The sequence below is a fragment of the Geotrypetes seraphini genome, chromosome 9 (genome assembly GCF_902459505.1).
Source record: "Geotrypetes seraphini chromosome 9, aGeoSer1.1, whole genome shotgun sequence".
In the NCBI taxonomy this organism is placed as follows: Eukaryota; Metazoa; Chordata; class Amphibia; order Gymnophiona; family Dermophiidae; genus Geotrypetes; species Geotrypetes seraphini.
In genome coordinates this window covers 181,812,431-181,830,243 of record NC_047092.1, presented here as the reverse complement: position 1 = coordinate 181,830,243, position 17,813 = coordinate 181,812,431, and the positions used below count along the sequence as shown (strand labels likewise).

Genomic DNA, 17,813 nt, shown 5'->3' with positions numbered 1-17,813 from the left:
CTTTTTATGGGGACGGGTGGGGATGGAGGTAATTCCTTGCGGGGATGGGTGGGGACGGAGAGGATCCTGACGGGGACGGGTGGGGACGGAAAGGATCCTGACAGGGACAGATGGGGACGGAGAGGATCCTGACGGGGATGGGTGGGGACAGAGAGGATTCTGGCAGGGACGGAGAGGATCCTGGCGGGGACGGGGAGGATCCTGGCAGGGATGGGTGGGGACGGAGAGGATCCTGATGGGGACGGGTGGGGACGGAGAGGATCCTGATGGGGACGGGTGGGGACAGAGAGGATTCTGGCAGGGACGGAGAGGATCCTGGCGGGGACGGGGAGGATCCTGGCAGGGATGGGTGGGGACGGAGAGGATCCTGATGAGGACGGGTGGGGACGGAGAGGATCCTGATGGGGACGGGTGGGGACGGAGAGGATCCTGGCGGGGATGGGTGGAGACGGAGAGGATCCTGGCAGGGACGGGTGGGGACGGAGAGGATCCTGGCGGGGACGGGCAGAGATAGGTGGGATTTCTGTCCCCGCGCAACTCTCTATTCTGCACAAATTGGGCACAGTCTGTAAGTTATAAGAATGCCCTCAGCCCGCCCATGCCCCCTTTTCAGATCTGCCCATTAGAATTTACATACACCACTGTCTAGAAGATGCTTAGAAAGCTGTGTGCTCAGTGACGTAGAAAGGGTCAGTTGCGCCACGTGCGCCCCCTTGCCTTTCCCCGTACCTTTTTATCTTCTCTAGCATGAGCAGCGCGCCCACGTCGCTGTCAGCTCGCCCTTTGACATCGCTTCCTAGGTGAGGGTCCCAGACGTGGCATCAGAGAGAGCGCCAATGCCGACGCGGGCAGCAAAAAAGGGACGAAGGCAAGAAGCGCATGGTGAGGAGCAGGAATGCCACACCCTTAGGAAGACCGCGCCCAGTGCGATCTGCACTCCCCCTTACTATGCTACTGTGTGTGCCTAAATTCTAATTGGTGCCAATTGTTTGTTAGTGACCAATTAATCTTCATGCCTACCCTCAGGTGTGTGCGTCTTTTTTTTTTTTTTATACATAGTGTGCACTTGTTAAGAAAAATGTCCAGGATTATTAGTGAATGACCCACCGGCAGGTCTGGGCTGCCGATTGCATGGCAAAAATACTTTGACGCTATACCGGTTAGAACTGGTTTAGCATCAATTGTTAACGGCACGGTAAGTTTAGAACATGGAGGCCTGTCATTTTGATGATATGCCAGCACAATGCAGTCACGGTCCAGACTTTTAAATAAGATCATCTGGCAACATGGCCTACTTCCAAAATTCTGACTCATTACCTGGATGCTAAGTTGAAACCTTCCAAAAATGCATCAGGCACTGGACAGATACGGTCAGGCAAAGGCATGGGTTTTTTTTTGGCCTGGGAGCTTCTTCCAGTACAGCTGGAACCTCTGCAAGGATCCTGGCCGTGTGACCTTCATTCTGAACTCTCTGGGGACCCATTCCCCCCTCGGTTTACTACTCTGCTAATTGTAGCAAAGATCCAGAATCTTCTGTCAGGGGCTCTATACACAAGTTTACTGCAACATCGCCTACCTGGGTATCCCCAAAAAAAAACAGTACAAAAATTAAGATTAGTGCAAAACACTGCAGTTCGCTTGATCTTCGGACTGAGAAAAAAGAGACCACATTAGCCCCCATTACAAAAAATTACACTGGCTACCTGTGGAGGCGCGAATACGGTTCAAATTCGCTTGTATCTGCTTCAAACAAGTCTGGGGCCTAGCACCTTCCTACCTGCAAACACGCTTCACTCTACACAACCCCACACGAACCACCAGAAACAAAAACATCTTCGCATACCCAAAGATCACAGGCTGCAAATACAAATCCTTCCTAGACAGAACCTTCATGTTCCAAGAAAACAGACAGCAACCCTGGCTGGGAAACCACATAAATAAAGCCGGACAGACCAACAACACATTCCGAAAATCAATTAAAACTGCTCTATTTGGCAAATTCCTTGCTTTAATCAGATCACCTCTCTCAGGTATTTTTTTTTTATTTTTTATTTCTTCCCCTTATAACCCCATTGTATTATGTAACATCTTTCTTCTCTCATGTATTCTTTGCCCATGCTTCTCCAATTCATGATGTAACTTCCTTCTTCTTGCATTTTGTAATTCGCTGATTGTCCAGCCTTCTTTCTATGTGAACCGCCTAGAAGTCACTTTGACTATGGTGGTTTAGAAAAATAAAGTTATTATTATTATTATTAAGTTAATTTTAAGGGAAAATGTGGACATGGAGAGACAATGCCCCCTCTCTCAAACACAATGCTGGTACTTAGAGGGGTCAAAGAGGGTACCTGCCCTGGCACCATGTTCTTGTAGTGGCAGCAGTAAAGGTCTGCACCCTGCAAGGACCCTACAGCAACTTCACCCATGTCAATGAGCATCAGAATCCTAATAACCAAAGGGGAGGTGGGCATGTGCCCCTTGCAGGCTGCTATCTGAAGATCAGGACCAGATCTTTGGCTTCTAAATCTGGGACTCCAGCGTGGAACCTTCCCATGGCAATTCCCATCATTAAAGTTACATTCTTCACCTCTCTCCCCTTCTCCCTTCTAGTTTTGTTTTCTCTTTCTTCCCCCCCTCCCCCCTTCCAGTGCAGCCCAGGGGTCTCAAAGTCCCTCCTTGAGGGCCGCAATCCAGTCGGGTTTTCGGGATTTCCCCAATGAATATGCATGAAATCTATTTGCCTGCACTGCTTTCAATGCATATTCATTGGGGAAATCCCGAAAACCCGACTGGATTGCGGCCCTCGAGGAGGGACTTTGAGACCCCTGACGCTACCTCCACCTTTGTCTCTCCTCTGACCTTCCAGTAAGCCCTCTCTCTCTCTCTCCACTTCCAGACCCAGCCAAGCACTTGCACCTCTTTCTACCCTTTGTGGCCTTACCTCTACCCTCCTTCCAAACCCTTTGCCGCTCCTTCCCATCTGTGGAGTGTTATGATGCAGAGACTCTCCTCAGCCATGCTGTGAATCTCTGCCACGTCTCATAAGAACATCAGAGCGTTCTGCTAAGAGATAACGCTGACACAATTGGTCAGAGACGAGCCAAGCTTCACTAAGTTAGTCCCATGAGGAAGGCATAGCCAAAACCAGGATTCTAGTCGGGACTTTGTCAGAAAGATTTGACTCACAATCAAGTGTATTTGGACTTCAATTGGTGTATTTTATTTATCAACTTGATTATAATAAATACTACTGTCTTTTTGATGGTTTAGACATCTTGCTTGCCTTTTTGTTATATACATTGATTTTAGGCAAGCCCAGTGTCCAGTTTCCAGCAATAACCAACCCAGGTGACAAGTATCTGACAAGATCCCAAAGCATAGAACATAGTAGTTATGCTGCTTATCCTAGGAATAACAAGTGGATGTTCCCAAATCCATCATAATAATAGCTTAAGGACTTCTCTTTTAGGAAGTTAACCAAACCTTTTTTTAAACCCTGCTAAGCTAACTGCTTTCACCACATTCTTCAGCAAACAAAGTCCAGAGTTTAATTACATGTTGAGTGAAGAAATATTTTCTCTGGTTAGTTTTAAATCAGCTACTTAATAAGCTTCATTACACACCCTCTATTCCTAGTATTTTTAGAAATAGTAAACAAGTGACTCCACTCAGTACTTTATAGACCTCTTTGATATCTCCCCTGAACCGCCTCTTCTCCAGGCTGACCTCCTTTAGTCTTTTCTCATAGGGAAGTTGTCCCATCCCATTTATCATTTTCATCACCCTTCTCTACCTCCTCTAATTCCGCTATATCTTTATTTTGAGATGCGGCAACCAGAGTTGTACACAGCATTTGAGGTGCAGCTGTACCATAGCGTGATACAAAGGCGTTATAATGTTTTCATCTTTGCTTTCCATTCCTTTCCTGATGATTCTTAACATGCTATTTGTTTTCTTAGCCCCCGCCACACACCAGCTGGCTGTTTCAATGTATCCTTAATGACGACACCTAGACCATTTTCCTGGGCGACGACTCCTAATGTGAAACCCTAGCTCGAGTCCGGGCTCCTTCCCTCTTTCCCGCAAGCATCACTTTGCACTTGCTCACATTAAACGTCACCTGCCATTTTGATGCTCAGTTTCACAAGGTCCTCTTGCAATTTTTCACAGTCCTCTTTGTGCCACCAGAAAATTTAATTATCTCACTAGCTATTCCTATCTCTAGATCGTTGATAAATATGTTAAAAAAGCAGCGGTCCCGGCCCAGACCCCCGGGGAACCCCACTATTATCCTTTCTCCACTGAGAATATTAATCATTTAATTCTGCTCTCTCTTTTCTATCTTTTAAGCTGTTCTTAATCCAGAATTAGGACATTGTATGATGCTCTAATTTCCTCAGAAATTGTTCATAGAGGTACTTTGTCAAATGCTTTTTGGAAAATCCAAATACACAATATTGACTGGCTCACCTTTATCCACCTCTTTGAAGAAATGAAGAATAGCCTTACTGGGTCAGACCAATGGTCCATCAAGCCCAGTAGCCTGCTCTGAAGGTGGTCAATCCAGGTCACTAATACCTGGCCAAAATCCAAGGTGTAGCAATATTCCATGCTACCGATCCAGGGCAAGCAGTGGCTTCCCCCGTGTCTTTCTCAAAAACAAGCTATGGACTTTTCCTCCAGGAACTTGTCCAAACCTTTCTTAAAACCAGCTACGCTATTCGCTCTTACCACATCCTCTGGCAACGTGTTCCAGAGCTTAACTATTCTCCGAGTGAAAAACATTTCCTCCTATTGGTTTTAAGAGTATTTCCCTGTCACTTTATCGAGTGTCCCCTAGTCTTTGTCATTTTTAATGGAGTGAAAAATCGATCCACTTGTACCCGTTCTACTCCACTCAGAATTTTGTGGACTTCAATCCTATCTCCCCTCAGCCGTCTCTTTTCCAAGCTGAAGAGCCCTAACCTTTTTAGTCTTTCCTCATACGAGAGGAGTTCCATCCCCTTTACCGTCTTACATAGAAACATAGAAGATGACGGCAGAAAGGGCCCATGGCCCATCAAGTCTGCCCCCACTAATGACCCACCCACCATGACATTACCCCCCTTGGTCGCTGTTCTTTGAACCTTTTCTAGCACCACCATGGAAGCAAGATTTCCCTACAAAATCGATGTTGTCTTTGTCTCATTAATCCAAGCGTGTGTGTATGCTCTGCAATTTTGTTCTTTTTAATAGTTCTAAACCCCCCCTCCCCCGACGTACGTGTCCTGTTGCTTTGGGGCAGAACCCAGAAGAGACGCACAGTGTGGTTGAAAATAGTCTCTGCATCACAGTTGCATATTGCAGGGGGGGGGGGGGTATTCGCGCCAGGCACAGCCTCCCTCCTCTCCTTGCTGCGGGCCCCTCGCTTTCTCCCATTCCTATTTTTTACTTGCCCAGTGTAAGGTTGCTACCCACGTCGGCATCAGCGATCTCTCTGAAGTCACATCCGGGAGCCGCACCTAGGCAGTGACATCAAAGGGCAAGCTGAAACCGACGTGGACATGCTGTTAAGGCCGCAGAAGTTTGAAAGGTATGGGGAAAAGGGGCGCATGCTGCAGCGGGCGGGGGAGGGAGTGGCAACTCTGCCCCAGGCGCCGCTCACTCTTACGATGCCAGTGGCTTCCCAGCACTGAATATCCAGGTATCGGTGGTCGCCTGGTTAACTTTAGCACCGCGGCAGCCTGCAGTAATTGCTCCGAAGGCCATTAGGAATTAATAGGTTTCGGTGGTGTTGCTGCATGGCTTTGTAAAAAAAAAAAAAAAAAAAGGGTGGAAGTTAGGACAGACTTTTTGCTGTCCTAAATTTATGTGGTTACTTAGCCAGTTAGTGGACTGAACCTTGCCGCTAATACCCATGCTCTGGCCTGCATCACCTCTATCCTACCTGGATGAGAGAGACGTTTTAACGGCGATAGCGGAACTGATTAAATGCCACTGAATAGTGTTTGCCGGCGCGTACGCAGTTAACAATGCTACGCCCACTCTCCGTCCACACTGTGCCCCTTCCAGAAGAGGACAGCAAAATGCTGCCGCCCCAGCTGGCCTCATTACTATGGCCGTCCCTGGCTAGAACATTTTGTAAATGGGAAGCACTTGGCACCTCTAGCCATTTGAAAAGCCCTTTCGTAAGGGAAGCCTTAACCCAGAAGCAGAGGGCGGAAAGACATCTAATGAATATTTCCTTTTACAATAGAGGCTGTTCACGTGGCAACATATTGGCAGCATACCTGTGGTTATCGTTACCAGACGTGTCCTCTTTTTAGAGGACCGTCTGGGCTCCCGGAAGGACTTTTCCAAAGCAAAGCATTTGTCTAGGTTTTGGAAAGCCCTGACGCGCTCCAGCTGCATCTGGAGGACCTCTAAGCATGAACGAATGATGCCACACAGATCCACGTAGGCTCCAGGCCCTCCATACGGCGGCTGGAGCTCATCCGGAAGGAGAGGAGGAGGTCTTGCGGAGGCGGGGCTTGGGGCAGAACAGGGCGGAGTCACGTGTCCGGGGTTTCCCCGAGAAAAATATGGTAGCCCTACCTGTGCTTGAGAATCTCTGCTCTAATTTCATGGGGTTAGGTTTTGGTTTTTTTAGGAGGCAGAAATGTTGCTATAGAACCTGCATGATAAGAGAAAATGATAAGAAATTGGATATAAGACCAAGCAGGGATTCCATCCGTCAGCTCCCTCTCCAAGCGCTATTTTCATGTGCCCTCTCCTACATGGGACCTGACCTAGCATGCCTCAAGCTTCCCTCATGGAGAAGATGACTACTGACACTTGCAGGTCATATGATCAGGGCAGGATTAACCAATAGGCCCAGTAGGCACGTGCCTAGGGCCCAAAATGGTCAGGGGGGCCCGATGAAGGAGAGCATCAGCATTGTTTTTTCCAAACGGCGATGGGCCCTTCCAGCATCAATCGGCAACACAACCCCCCCCCCCCCCACGATTGGCAATGCAGGCCCCCACGATCAGTAACGCAGCCTCTCCCCCATCGACAGAAAGTAAGACAAGCAAGCAACGCCAGTAAGAAAGGCAACGGGAACTGTAATTGTGTAAGCGGTGCTGCTTGCCCAAAGCTTCCCTCTGACGCAGCTTCCTGTTTCCGCCTGGGCGCATGGTGGGGTGGGGCGGGGCAGGGGGGCCCAGTGTACTTGTGTGCCTAGGGGCCCTCGACCAATTAATCCTGCCCTGCATATGATTTACGTTCAGTGATCACTTTCACAACCAATTTTGCCACAAGTATTTGTATTAGAAAAGCAATCATTGTAGGCTGTTTTTAATGCATTCATGTTAGCATTGTGTATGATTTGGTAGGAGGCAGTTCCTCACCTGACAAAGTTGGTTGCATTAGTCAGCTATTTTTTCAGATGAATGATTTAAAAGCTTTTACTTGCAAGCTTCTATATGAATAGCGTTTTGGTATTTGACTTTTTTTGGGGGTGTTATGTTAAACTGTTTGTGAATTTTATGCATGCTTTCTTGTAAGCTGCTTATATAAATGTTATAAATATGAAATAAATAAATACCACCCACTAAGGAGATAGAAATAGGGAAATTACCACTGGCTGCTTGATCCTGGTGCGACTTTTCCAGTGCACTAAGCTTGCATCTTCGTAAAAGCCCCCACCCCAGCTCGTTCTGCTGTAATTCCTGGAATCTGTGACATTTTGCTCAAAGTGGCTTACCTGTACTATGTCGAGCTTTATACTTTTACTTGGGGTGTCGTGATTTTATTATATATGCTCTTCTGCTGTACTCCGCTTAGAATTTAAAAAGAATAGAAATTTTAAAAAATTAAGATTACTGCACCTATATTTGATAAATACACTCAAAAAAATTACTATTGCAGCATTAAAAAGAAAAAAAAAATTGTTCACAGAAAAGACCCTGAATGTACTTTGATCTAAATGCTCAAAGATTTGGAAAATGAATGGTTAGCATTACTGCATGTTGTTCCTGATTGAATTTATGATGTGTAAAATATTATTCCACTTTGTTAGTTCTCTCTCTTTTTTTTTTTTCACGCTATCTAAAAGTAGAGAATGACACAGGGACAAGTTTTCCCCCGGCCCCATGGGAACTTCATTTTCCTGTCCCCACGAGTTCTTTTCCTGCCCTATTCCTGGACGCTCCGTCCTCATCTGCGCAAGCCTCAAACACTTCAAATTCATAACTGTTGTGTGCTTAAGGCAGAGCTTACAGGAAGGTGTCAGGTCAAAAGTGCGCCAGGACAAAGGCGCGCGCAGACAATTGAACGCAGCACGGAGGTGCGAGCCGCAGAAAATTATTCTTTTTACAGCTCTGACAGGGGGGGGGCGTAGGGAGGAACCCCCCCACTTTACTTAATAGAGATTGCGCCGCGTTGTAGGGGGTTGTAACCCCCCACATTTTACTGAAAACTTAACTTTTTCCCTGTTTTTAGGGAAAAAGTTAAGTTTACAGTAAAATGTGGAGGGTTACAACCCCCCACAATGCCGGCGCGATATCTATTAAGTAAAGTGGGGGGGGTTCCTCCCTATCCGTAACATGACAGTCTACATCTGCTCTGTATACGATAGAAAAAAATTCTAAGACCGCAAAAAACCCAGGAATGTTACACAAACTGAATGCATTTATGTAAGGCATGCATCACACCACCTTGGCCCAGTTGTGTCAAGACTTGCACATGGATTTGCATAGATTTGCATAAAAAGAAAAGTGTTTTATCAGATGGAAATCTAAATGGAGTAGAATGAAGGAAGGGGCAGAACGAGATTCGATGCAACGGCACGTTTGCTGGATCGGACAATGGCTTCTAATGGGTTTAATGCCTCCCTCTACAGGTCTTTCCTAATTTTTTGAACAGATGGTTTTGTTTATGGGGCCCACAACGCTGCTCATTTGTTTACCGCGCTCTGATGGGACTGCGAGACGAGAAATGCCTTCTTCTGCCATCTCTACATCACACTAAGACGTAGACCCCTAAGGGGCTCATTTTCAAAGTACCACAGAAACTTAAGTGCTTTGAAGACGAGCCCCCAAGCCTCATGTCTCCTGGAATGCACACCTGGTTCAAATGGATATCTACAGCCTGAAGCCTTTAGTGAAAACATGATCTGGAATTCAGCATTATTTAGCAGTAAGTTACCAGTGAACAAATGAGTAGGGCCAGTGCATAGGTATTGCACCCTAGGCAAAACATAAGCCTCCCCTTCCCCAATATCACGCTTTTAAATTTTGTGTGTGTGTGTGTGTGACGCACGCACAGAAATAATGAGGACTACTTCCAAAACTCATTTATCCGAGTAATGGGATATTTGAAAACTGCCCACCCTTCCTTCTTACGGGTAATAGTTCACATTGGTGGGTCTTTGAATTTGTGCAGCTGTCAAAATCTATTATTTTGCTTTGACCAAAGCCGTTTGCTGCTGCAGCCCTAGGCAGCCACCTAATCTTGCCTAAAAGGTTGTCTGGCCCTGTGAAGAGGTGCTTGGGATTGAACACCGAGCTGCCCACTGCAGTGCAATGAAAATCTTTTTTGCCTCAGCAGGGATTACAAATGCGCCTGGGATGGGGATTTGAAAGTGGCCTCTCGGCTGACCAACCTCCGAGGCTGGTGGGACTTGCGTTGAACCTTTGCCAGGTCTCGTCGATCTCATACGTTCAGAACATCTGAAAAGTCAGCCTAGCTCACACTCAATTCGTCTTGTCTGTTATCTGCAGAAACACTCTTCCAGATTCTTCCTTTTCCATTGCACTGGCTTATCATGGGAGAACACTTTAAACAATATGACAAAAACCCTCAATAAAATAGTCAACAGCTTATCCAGAAGGGGCAAAAATGACCCTCGATTCAGAATCAAAATTTAGTACAGTTTATTTATCAAGCTCAAAACCAAGGTAACGTTTTCGTCCCTTTTTCTGAGGGGTTGGACGAGTTTCCTTATCACACATCTTCCCAACCCTGTGTGGGATGTCAAGATACTCACAAGGAATGAACACAGAGATTTGCATCCACTGGAGACAGTGGATGTAAGTCTGTTCCATGTGCTTTCATTGTAGATAGTCTGAAAACCAAACTGGCTGTGGGGTCCCTGGATCGGAGCTGAGAAATGGTGTATAATGTGTGTGTTCTCCACAAAGGCCTAGATTCACTAAACTCACCTTTCCGATCCGTGGGCGATCCGTGTCCGAGTCTTGCCGGGCGACCAATTCACCAAAGAGTCCTCATACAAATGATCTGATCGGTCACACGCCCACAAACGATCCCACGGATCGCTGCAGAGCGATCCAGATACTTTCGCAGACCGTCCTCTCTGCCCGGAGACGCGATCCGCGCATGCGCAAGGGAACAGAACGCGCTTTGCAGCCAGACTGGAAACGCTGTAGCGCCGCCCCGCTTTAAACCCGCGGGTTAAAAACACGGGCTTGCAGAGAGCCTTTTGCACAAGGGAGATGTTTTTTTATTTTGATGGTTTCAGGGCGGCAGGGCTGGGATTTCAAGGCGGCAGAGAGCAGGACAGTCGGCAAGGACGTGAGCAACTGGTCCTCACCAGTCGCTTCTTTTTGGATCGGCCGGCCCGATCGGTGTTCCTTCATTGGTTTAGTGAATCGCTGCCTTCCTACTTTGCATGCCATTTCCCCTCATTTGCATGTGCAGATCGGATCGGGCAGGTTAGTGAATCTAGGCCAAAGTCAGGACCTAAGAATGGCAGATACCATATAATAATGTATTTATTATATAATGGTATTAACTTTTGTATTGCACATTACCTTAACTCTCATGTCAATAGCAGCCCCTCCCAGATTAGCCATTCTAAGGTTTTTATTTTATTTCTTTATTTTTGTCAACTTTCATCCGGGGAAGGGGATTTGATTATAGGATGGAGGGGAAGGGAATGGGTGGTTTGGACAGGAGGGGATTAGGGTTAATTATATAAATTGTTTGGAGAATTGATAGATTTTTATTTATTATATTAGAATCTTAACATTTGTGTTATTTGTATTTTTACTTTAATAAAATGTTTGAACATAATTTTAAATAAAAGAATGAGGGGGAAGGGGTTGGAATCATATGGGGGGGATAGAAAGGAATGGATTAGGTTATATGGAAATTTAATTTGCAGGAATGGTAGAAATATGTATGAAATATTATTGTGAATATATTTGTAATGAATATTTCTTTGTATTATATTATTGTATCTTTACTTGATTCCTTCAATAAAATGTTATAAACTAAAAGCCTCAATTATTACTGGTACCACATATAACGAATACAGCTCTAAAAAGCCAGCCAGCACCTTTGTGCATTGGAAATATTATTTTGGGGTGTGAAAGCACATAGGAAACACATGCACCTGTGTGCTTTGCCTCCTGAAAATCTGTGCCACAACAGCGCCTCCTTGTGTGTGTATTTGTCAGTGGGAACCAGCACTTTCGCTGTTTTAGCAAATATATGTGTCTGTGTCTGTATATGGCCGTTTGGGGGAGGATGGGCTGGGGAGGGCTTCAATGGCTGGGAGGGTATAGATGGGCTGGAGTAGGTTTTAACGGAGATTTCGGCAGTTGGAACCCAAGCACAGTGCCGGGTAGAGCTTTGGATTCTTGCCCAGAAATAGCTAAGAAGAAAAAATTTAAATTGAATCAGGTTGGGCAGACTGGATGGACCATTCGGGTCTTTATCTGCCGTCATCTACTATGTCGAGACCACTCCCGGACATATTATATATATATATATATATATACACATTCCAAGTAAAGTGGCCTTTTTATTAAAGCTTAGCACACACTAGCCCCTGGATACTGTACAAGGGCACCCAAAATTTAGGCAGAATCCAGAGAAGTATAGCCTAATTGATGAGTCAATACACCTCAATAATTGGATGCCAAAATCATTTACTGATCTTAACTGGCCTCATCTGGCTTCATGCTGTTCTATAAACCCCACAGCACATGACCCAAAGGGGTTCAGTTAACATCCAGTTTGCTATGTCCTGTCTATGAATCCATCTGGGCTGTACACTATAGTCTTGTGGGGACTGTGAGGTTCCTTTTAGATGGAAATTGATGTGATCAAACATTAAGAGCTGGTGGGACAAGGCACCCTGCAGTATCAATTGTGGTTTTCCCCACTCTGCATCCGCGTGATAGATATCTCCCCATGGGATAGAGGTTAGGGAAGAGGACAGGGTAGATTTTTGGGGTTTACCCACTGTTCGTTTACCTTGATTTGCAGTCCTAACTCACTTACGGGTCGTGTGGCTTTATGATGTTGAGCTGCTCCTCTGGTTATGGAGTAGCGTAGCTGCATTTAATTGGTCTTGAGGAGGGATGCTTTGGGAGTCTCGGGTGGGCGCCTGGGACTCCATCTTTTCCAGAATAATTGGTACAGCGCCGATCCTCTCGCACGCTGGAATGTCCAGGTCCGCCTTTAGGTCGCCATCTTGGGACTGTGGGCGGGTTATCATCTCACCCGTTAAACGGAAAAATATTTGGAGTGCCTTGCGACGCCATAAAGCGGATAGCACGTGCTTGCATGAAATTAAGCTAGCAGACATTGAACATTAGAAGCTTAGATCTCTGTGGGTGAGCGAGGCGTACCATGTGGGGAACCACAAGTACAAGGGGTCACTCGGAGAAATTGAGAGGGGACAGGTTTAGAACAAGTGCGAGGAAGTTCTTTTTTACCCAGAGGGTGGTGGACACTTGGAACGCGCTTCCGGAGGTTGTGATAGGCCAGAGCACAGTACAAGGGTTCAAGGAAGGTTTAGATAGGTTCCTAAAGGTTAAGGGGATTGAGGGTTACAGATAGATGTAGAGGTAGGTTACAGAAATGGTCAGGAACCACTTCACAGGTCACAGACCTGATGGGCCGCCACGGGAGCGGACCGCTGGGCGCGATGGACCTCTGGTCTGACCCAGTGGTGGCAACTTCTTATGTTCCTTTAGAGCATACATGGGGTGGAGTGGCTGAATTGTTCAGGAAGACACTGCAGAGTAATGTAGACCTTTTTGAAGATTCTAAGGGTAGGTACTTAACGTTGAAAAATGAGGGTACAGGATAGTTTTCCACCCACTGGCAGTGTATGGCCCCAATACACCTAATCCTGTTTTTAATCGGCTCTTAATTAGACTCTGGTTTGCCGTATGTGGGAGTAACTCCCTGTTGTAGGGGACTTTAAAGTTGGACACTGCACACCTGTCAGCCCTGTGGGAGATGAAGTCTTATCCACTAAACGGTGCACCAAATTAAGTTATTTTCGCTCTTCTCTGCACCTGGTGGATCTGTGGTGCTTTTTGCCCTCATATTCCTCAATTATCTCAGAAAGCTAAAGCACAGAAGAACAAACCATTATAGGCCAAGAAAGTGATTAAGGTAGCAAAGAGTGGGACAGCTCCAGGCCCTGATGGATTTAAGCTTTACAAATGGCTGTTGTCCTATTTTAATATAGTAACACAGTAAATGACAGCAGGTAAAGACCTGAAGGGTCCATCCAGTCTGCTCATAAGTTACATCCATTTGCCTCAGTCGCTCAGGGACAGATGTCGCTGCACAGAAATGAAGCATTAATTAATCCAATCCCCAAACCAGGTAGGCCACTGGATCAACCTGACTCCTAACAACTCATCTCACTGCTTAATGTTGATTAATTTTTTTTTTTTAAATAGAATCCTTACAGCTAGGACAGCTGTTTACCTTCCCAACCTTATAGCTGAGGAACAAGTGGGATTTGGGAAAGGGAGGCAGTCAGTGCGACACATTAGAAAAGTCCTACTCGCAAGGTCGTATCGTCAGCGACAGGAGGCGCCTTCTTTAATTGTTAGGACGCAGAAAAGGCCTTTGATCAGGTGCTATGACTATTTTAGTTTCAGACTCCTCAATGTGTCGGAATTCTGGGGTGGTTGTTGGGAATTCCATGAACACTTCTCAGACTTCTCCAATAGTGAACGGGGTCCAAGCGGCCTCCTTTAAGAACCCATCAAGGATGCCCGCTGTCCCCTCTGCTTATCTCCTTACCGTTAGGTGTGCTTTGCCAAACTTGGAGTGCGTGGATATAAAAATGTTAGCATTTGGGGATGACTTTCATTGGTATTGTCCAATCTCCAGTGTTCCCTCCCCTCTGTTATCTTTGATACGGATCTACGGTGAGCATTTTGGATTTTGTCTTAATTTACAGAAGGCTTTGGAAGTTGTCCCCTCGATTTGGACAGCTTGGAAGGGTAACTTTCCACTTGTGTGGGCAAAGCATTCATTGCGATACCTAGGCGCTATAATACCGGCTGGCTTTAACCAAGTTTTGTAACTTATCTCTTTGTTACAGGATGTGCAATAAACTATCCCTTTGGCAAACATATGCCATCTTTACTGGCTCTGCTTAACATGATGCTGGCAGGGCTGTGGAGTCAGGAGTCGCGGAGTCTGAATCGCAGTCAGTGAAAATGTGCCAATTCCAACTCCTAACAATTAAATTGTACGTCATGCAAATATTATAACGCTTCAATTTCTTATTACACAGATAATAATTTGATTAACCCATTTGTTTCAGGATATGTTTTTACTTTAAGAATATATTTTGATACCACGTTTTTTGACGATTACAAAATGTAATATATGTCATGATATTTATATTAGTGAAAGTGGCACTTACAGAATAAAAACAGGCATCCCCACGAGCTCTGTCCCCACCCCCGCCCCATCCTGCGAACAACCCCGACTGGATTGCGGCTCTCGAGGACGGACATTGCACAACCCTAGCTTAAAGGAATTCTTAGGTGGATGGCAAAGAAAACAATTCTTTCAATGCACGTTTGTCTGGAAAAGTCCTACTTATGTTGTGCAGCTGTAGCGTATACAAACGATCTCTCTGCTGACCTTGGAACGCGGTGGAATCTGCGTTATTACTTCTTTGAAAAGTGTTCAATTTCAAACAGCGTGGGAACCTTTCTGGAACAACTTAACACCCCTGGCTAGAAACAGGATTTTGAATTTATATTAATATTGTTGTTTATCATAGATTGTAGATTTTTTTTGGGGGGGGGAGATATCGGGGTAAAAAAAAAAAAATCTACTGTGTTATGCGACTAATACTTATCCTATTGGACGATGATGGATACGAAACAGTGTAATGTTTGAGGTTGGAACTAATAAAATATTTTTCATATCCCACCCCCCATTAAAAAGTTGGTTACAGGTACACTCAGAGTAAGCAAACAGGAAAAGGATATAGAAAACATTTTATCTAGTTTTTTCTTTATTCCGTTCAAAGAACACAGTGGCAACCTGTCCTCCTCAGAAGTCAGTCCTGTCAGTTGGGTCCACGATCTGGAGTCGATTACTGAGAGATAAAGTGACTAGATTTATCATTCTCTCAAAAAGCAGGAAGCTACCCCCCCCCTCCTCCTCCTCCCAACTTATAAGTAGACATGAGATGAATTGTGAACTATAAGCATTTACGAGAGAAGAACAGCAGGGGTCCCCACCGCTCTCGATCGACTCTCCTTTAAAAAAAAAAAAACCTTCCGCTAAATCAAAAGCGGCACACCTAGGCCTTCGTAATAGAGGGTTTCAAAGTTACGTACTGTCCTGCAGAACCAACATCAATTCATTAATAATCTTCTCGACAGATCCGATCTGTGCTGGATATGTAAAACAAAAGACACCACAAGACACCACACCTCGGAAAAGTCCCGGCAGCGAGAGCAGCAAAATGTCAGAAAAATTTATCGTCGATTCGGAAGTGGGGCCTGGTGACGTCATCGGGGTTGATAAAGACGGAAATGGATTTGCCGGGGTTCTCAGTCACTAACTGCTGCAGCTTTTTGGCTAACCGGTCGTCGGGCTGGTTGTTGTCTCCCCCGTCCGACTGGGGAGAGGGGATGCTGGGGGTGCTGCCTCGCCTCTGGAGCTCGATGGTGAGGTGGTTGGCCGCTTTCACGTGCTCGATGGCAGTCCGAAGGTGCTCGGCTGGATCCGATCGGACAGAGGACAGCTTCCTGGCGTGGAGCATGACCGTTTCCTCCGAGAGGTGCTCCAGCATGTTGCACTGGGGAATGAAGTAATTGGGGCACATCTTGTTCACCAAGCAATGCTGCAGATCGTCAATAAGTCCCAGCAAGAAATGGGCCGCAGAGTCCTCTTGGGCTAGGTAGTTGGCGGGAAGCCTATCGCAAGCCCAAAGCATCATGCTCCGGAGATGGTAAGGGCTAATGGCTTTGGGTCTGGAAAGCAGTTTAATGATGATGGCTTTGCAAGCCTGGTAAGCTTGCATGAGACTGCCGGAGATGCACTTTTTGAGCTGAACTTCGCTTCTGGCAAAGGATAACCGCCACTCGTTCTCCTTCTTCCCTTTATGGAAACAAGCAGGGACCAAGTAAAAGCCACTAATAACCTCCTCTTCAGTAATCTTACCATCCCAGAAGTGGTTTTCCATAAGCCAGCTCTGAGCCACTGCCGGCCAGCCCTTGAAAGACACCACCGGAACGATATCGTACAGCATACGGCTACTCCCAACCCCCAAAATAATAGATATTATCGTCCCATTTTTTTCAACCTTTTCCACCTTCGGCATGCCCCGTTGAGGCTTTTTCTGAATCTCGGACAGCACGACGCTAATGGAGTCGTGGAACCAGTCCGCAACTTTCGTCGGCGAGAAGAAATAGTTTGTAGCGCCGTTGATGTGGTCCACGATGGTACAACAGTCTTTCCACTTGCTGATGGTCCCCTCGTCGAAGAGACGAAGGCTGAGCCAGGAGTGGCACAGGGCGGAATGGCGCATATCCAGGGTGACCGGCTGATTTCGGTCGTGGAGCTTGAGGGCCGGCACCAGGAGAGTGAAGTCCATGTCGTAGTCCGTTCCTCGGGCGTACACGCTGAGCTCATCGAGATCCAAGTCCACCACGCCTTCCCGTACCCCTCCTGAAAGCAGCAGGTACTCGTTGGCAACAGGCAGCTTCAGGTCAAGTTTCTGCACCATTCCTAGGAAAAGAAAAACGAAGAACAGTGTAAAAACAAGAACAGAAAACCAGCAACATTTTCCAGCCAGATTTTAACCAAATTTACATTCTCTTTTATTAGGAGCTTTAACTAAAGTTACCTCCTCTGAAAGTTATACAAATTGTTAGATAAAAATCTCAAAAACTGTCCTGTCACTGTTATCAGCATTTTTGGCTTTTTTCGTTCTTGAGAATTTGTTTCCATCATTACAAAATTATAATTCAGCCTCGATGTTCCCCAACTCTCTTTCCATCAAACAAGAATATCTGGGTGGGAATAGTTCCTACCTGGAGAATTCCTGCCGACGCAGGTCCAGACCCACATTTTCAGCTGTATTATCCAGAAAAATATGGATTGGATTCAGTGGCGTGGCGAGAGGGAGAAGTGCCTCCCACGCCCTCTTCTCTGCCCCACCTCCACATGCTCCTTCCCCGCCCTCCTCCCCTGCTGCTCGCGCCCCGCTTCCCTTCCCCCTGGAACGTTCCCGGCACGAGCAGCGATCCCTACGCTGCTGCTGCGCCAGCATTGGCTCTTCCTCCGATGTCACTTCCTAGGCAAGGGTCCAGGAAGTGATGTCAGAGGAAGAGCAGGTGCCGCAAGGGTCCAGGAAGTGATGTCAGAGGAAGAGCAGGTGCCGCGCCAGGAACATTACCAGAGGTACAGGGAAGGGAAGCGGCATGAACGTGCAGCAGTGGAGGGGCGGGGAAGGAACGGGAGGGTGTGTGTGCCCGGGCAGACTGCCCCCTCCCCCCACTTACAATGCCACTGGTTGGATGGTAGTGCTAAGGAAGTGTAGGAGAAAG

The 17,813-nt window shown here is 46.4% G+C and overlaps 1 protein-coding gene across 1 annotated transcript in view; it reads right to left on the bottom strand.

Moving 5' to 3' along the window:
* Positions 1-15,176: 15,176 nt before the first annotated feature.
* Positions 15,177-17,813, bottom strand: part of MB21D2 (Mab-21 domain containing 2) — a 75,344-nt gene continuing 72,707 nt past the window's right edge. Inside the window, exon 2 of the mRNA XM_033959699.1 lies at positions 15,177-16,992. Within this exon, the coding sequence (XP_033815590.1) occupies positions 15,728-16,992 (1,265 nt within the window). The 3' untranslated portion in view covers positions 15,177-15,727. The remainder of the gene's footprint in view (positions 16,993-17,813) is intronic.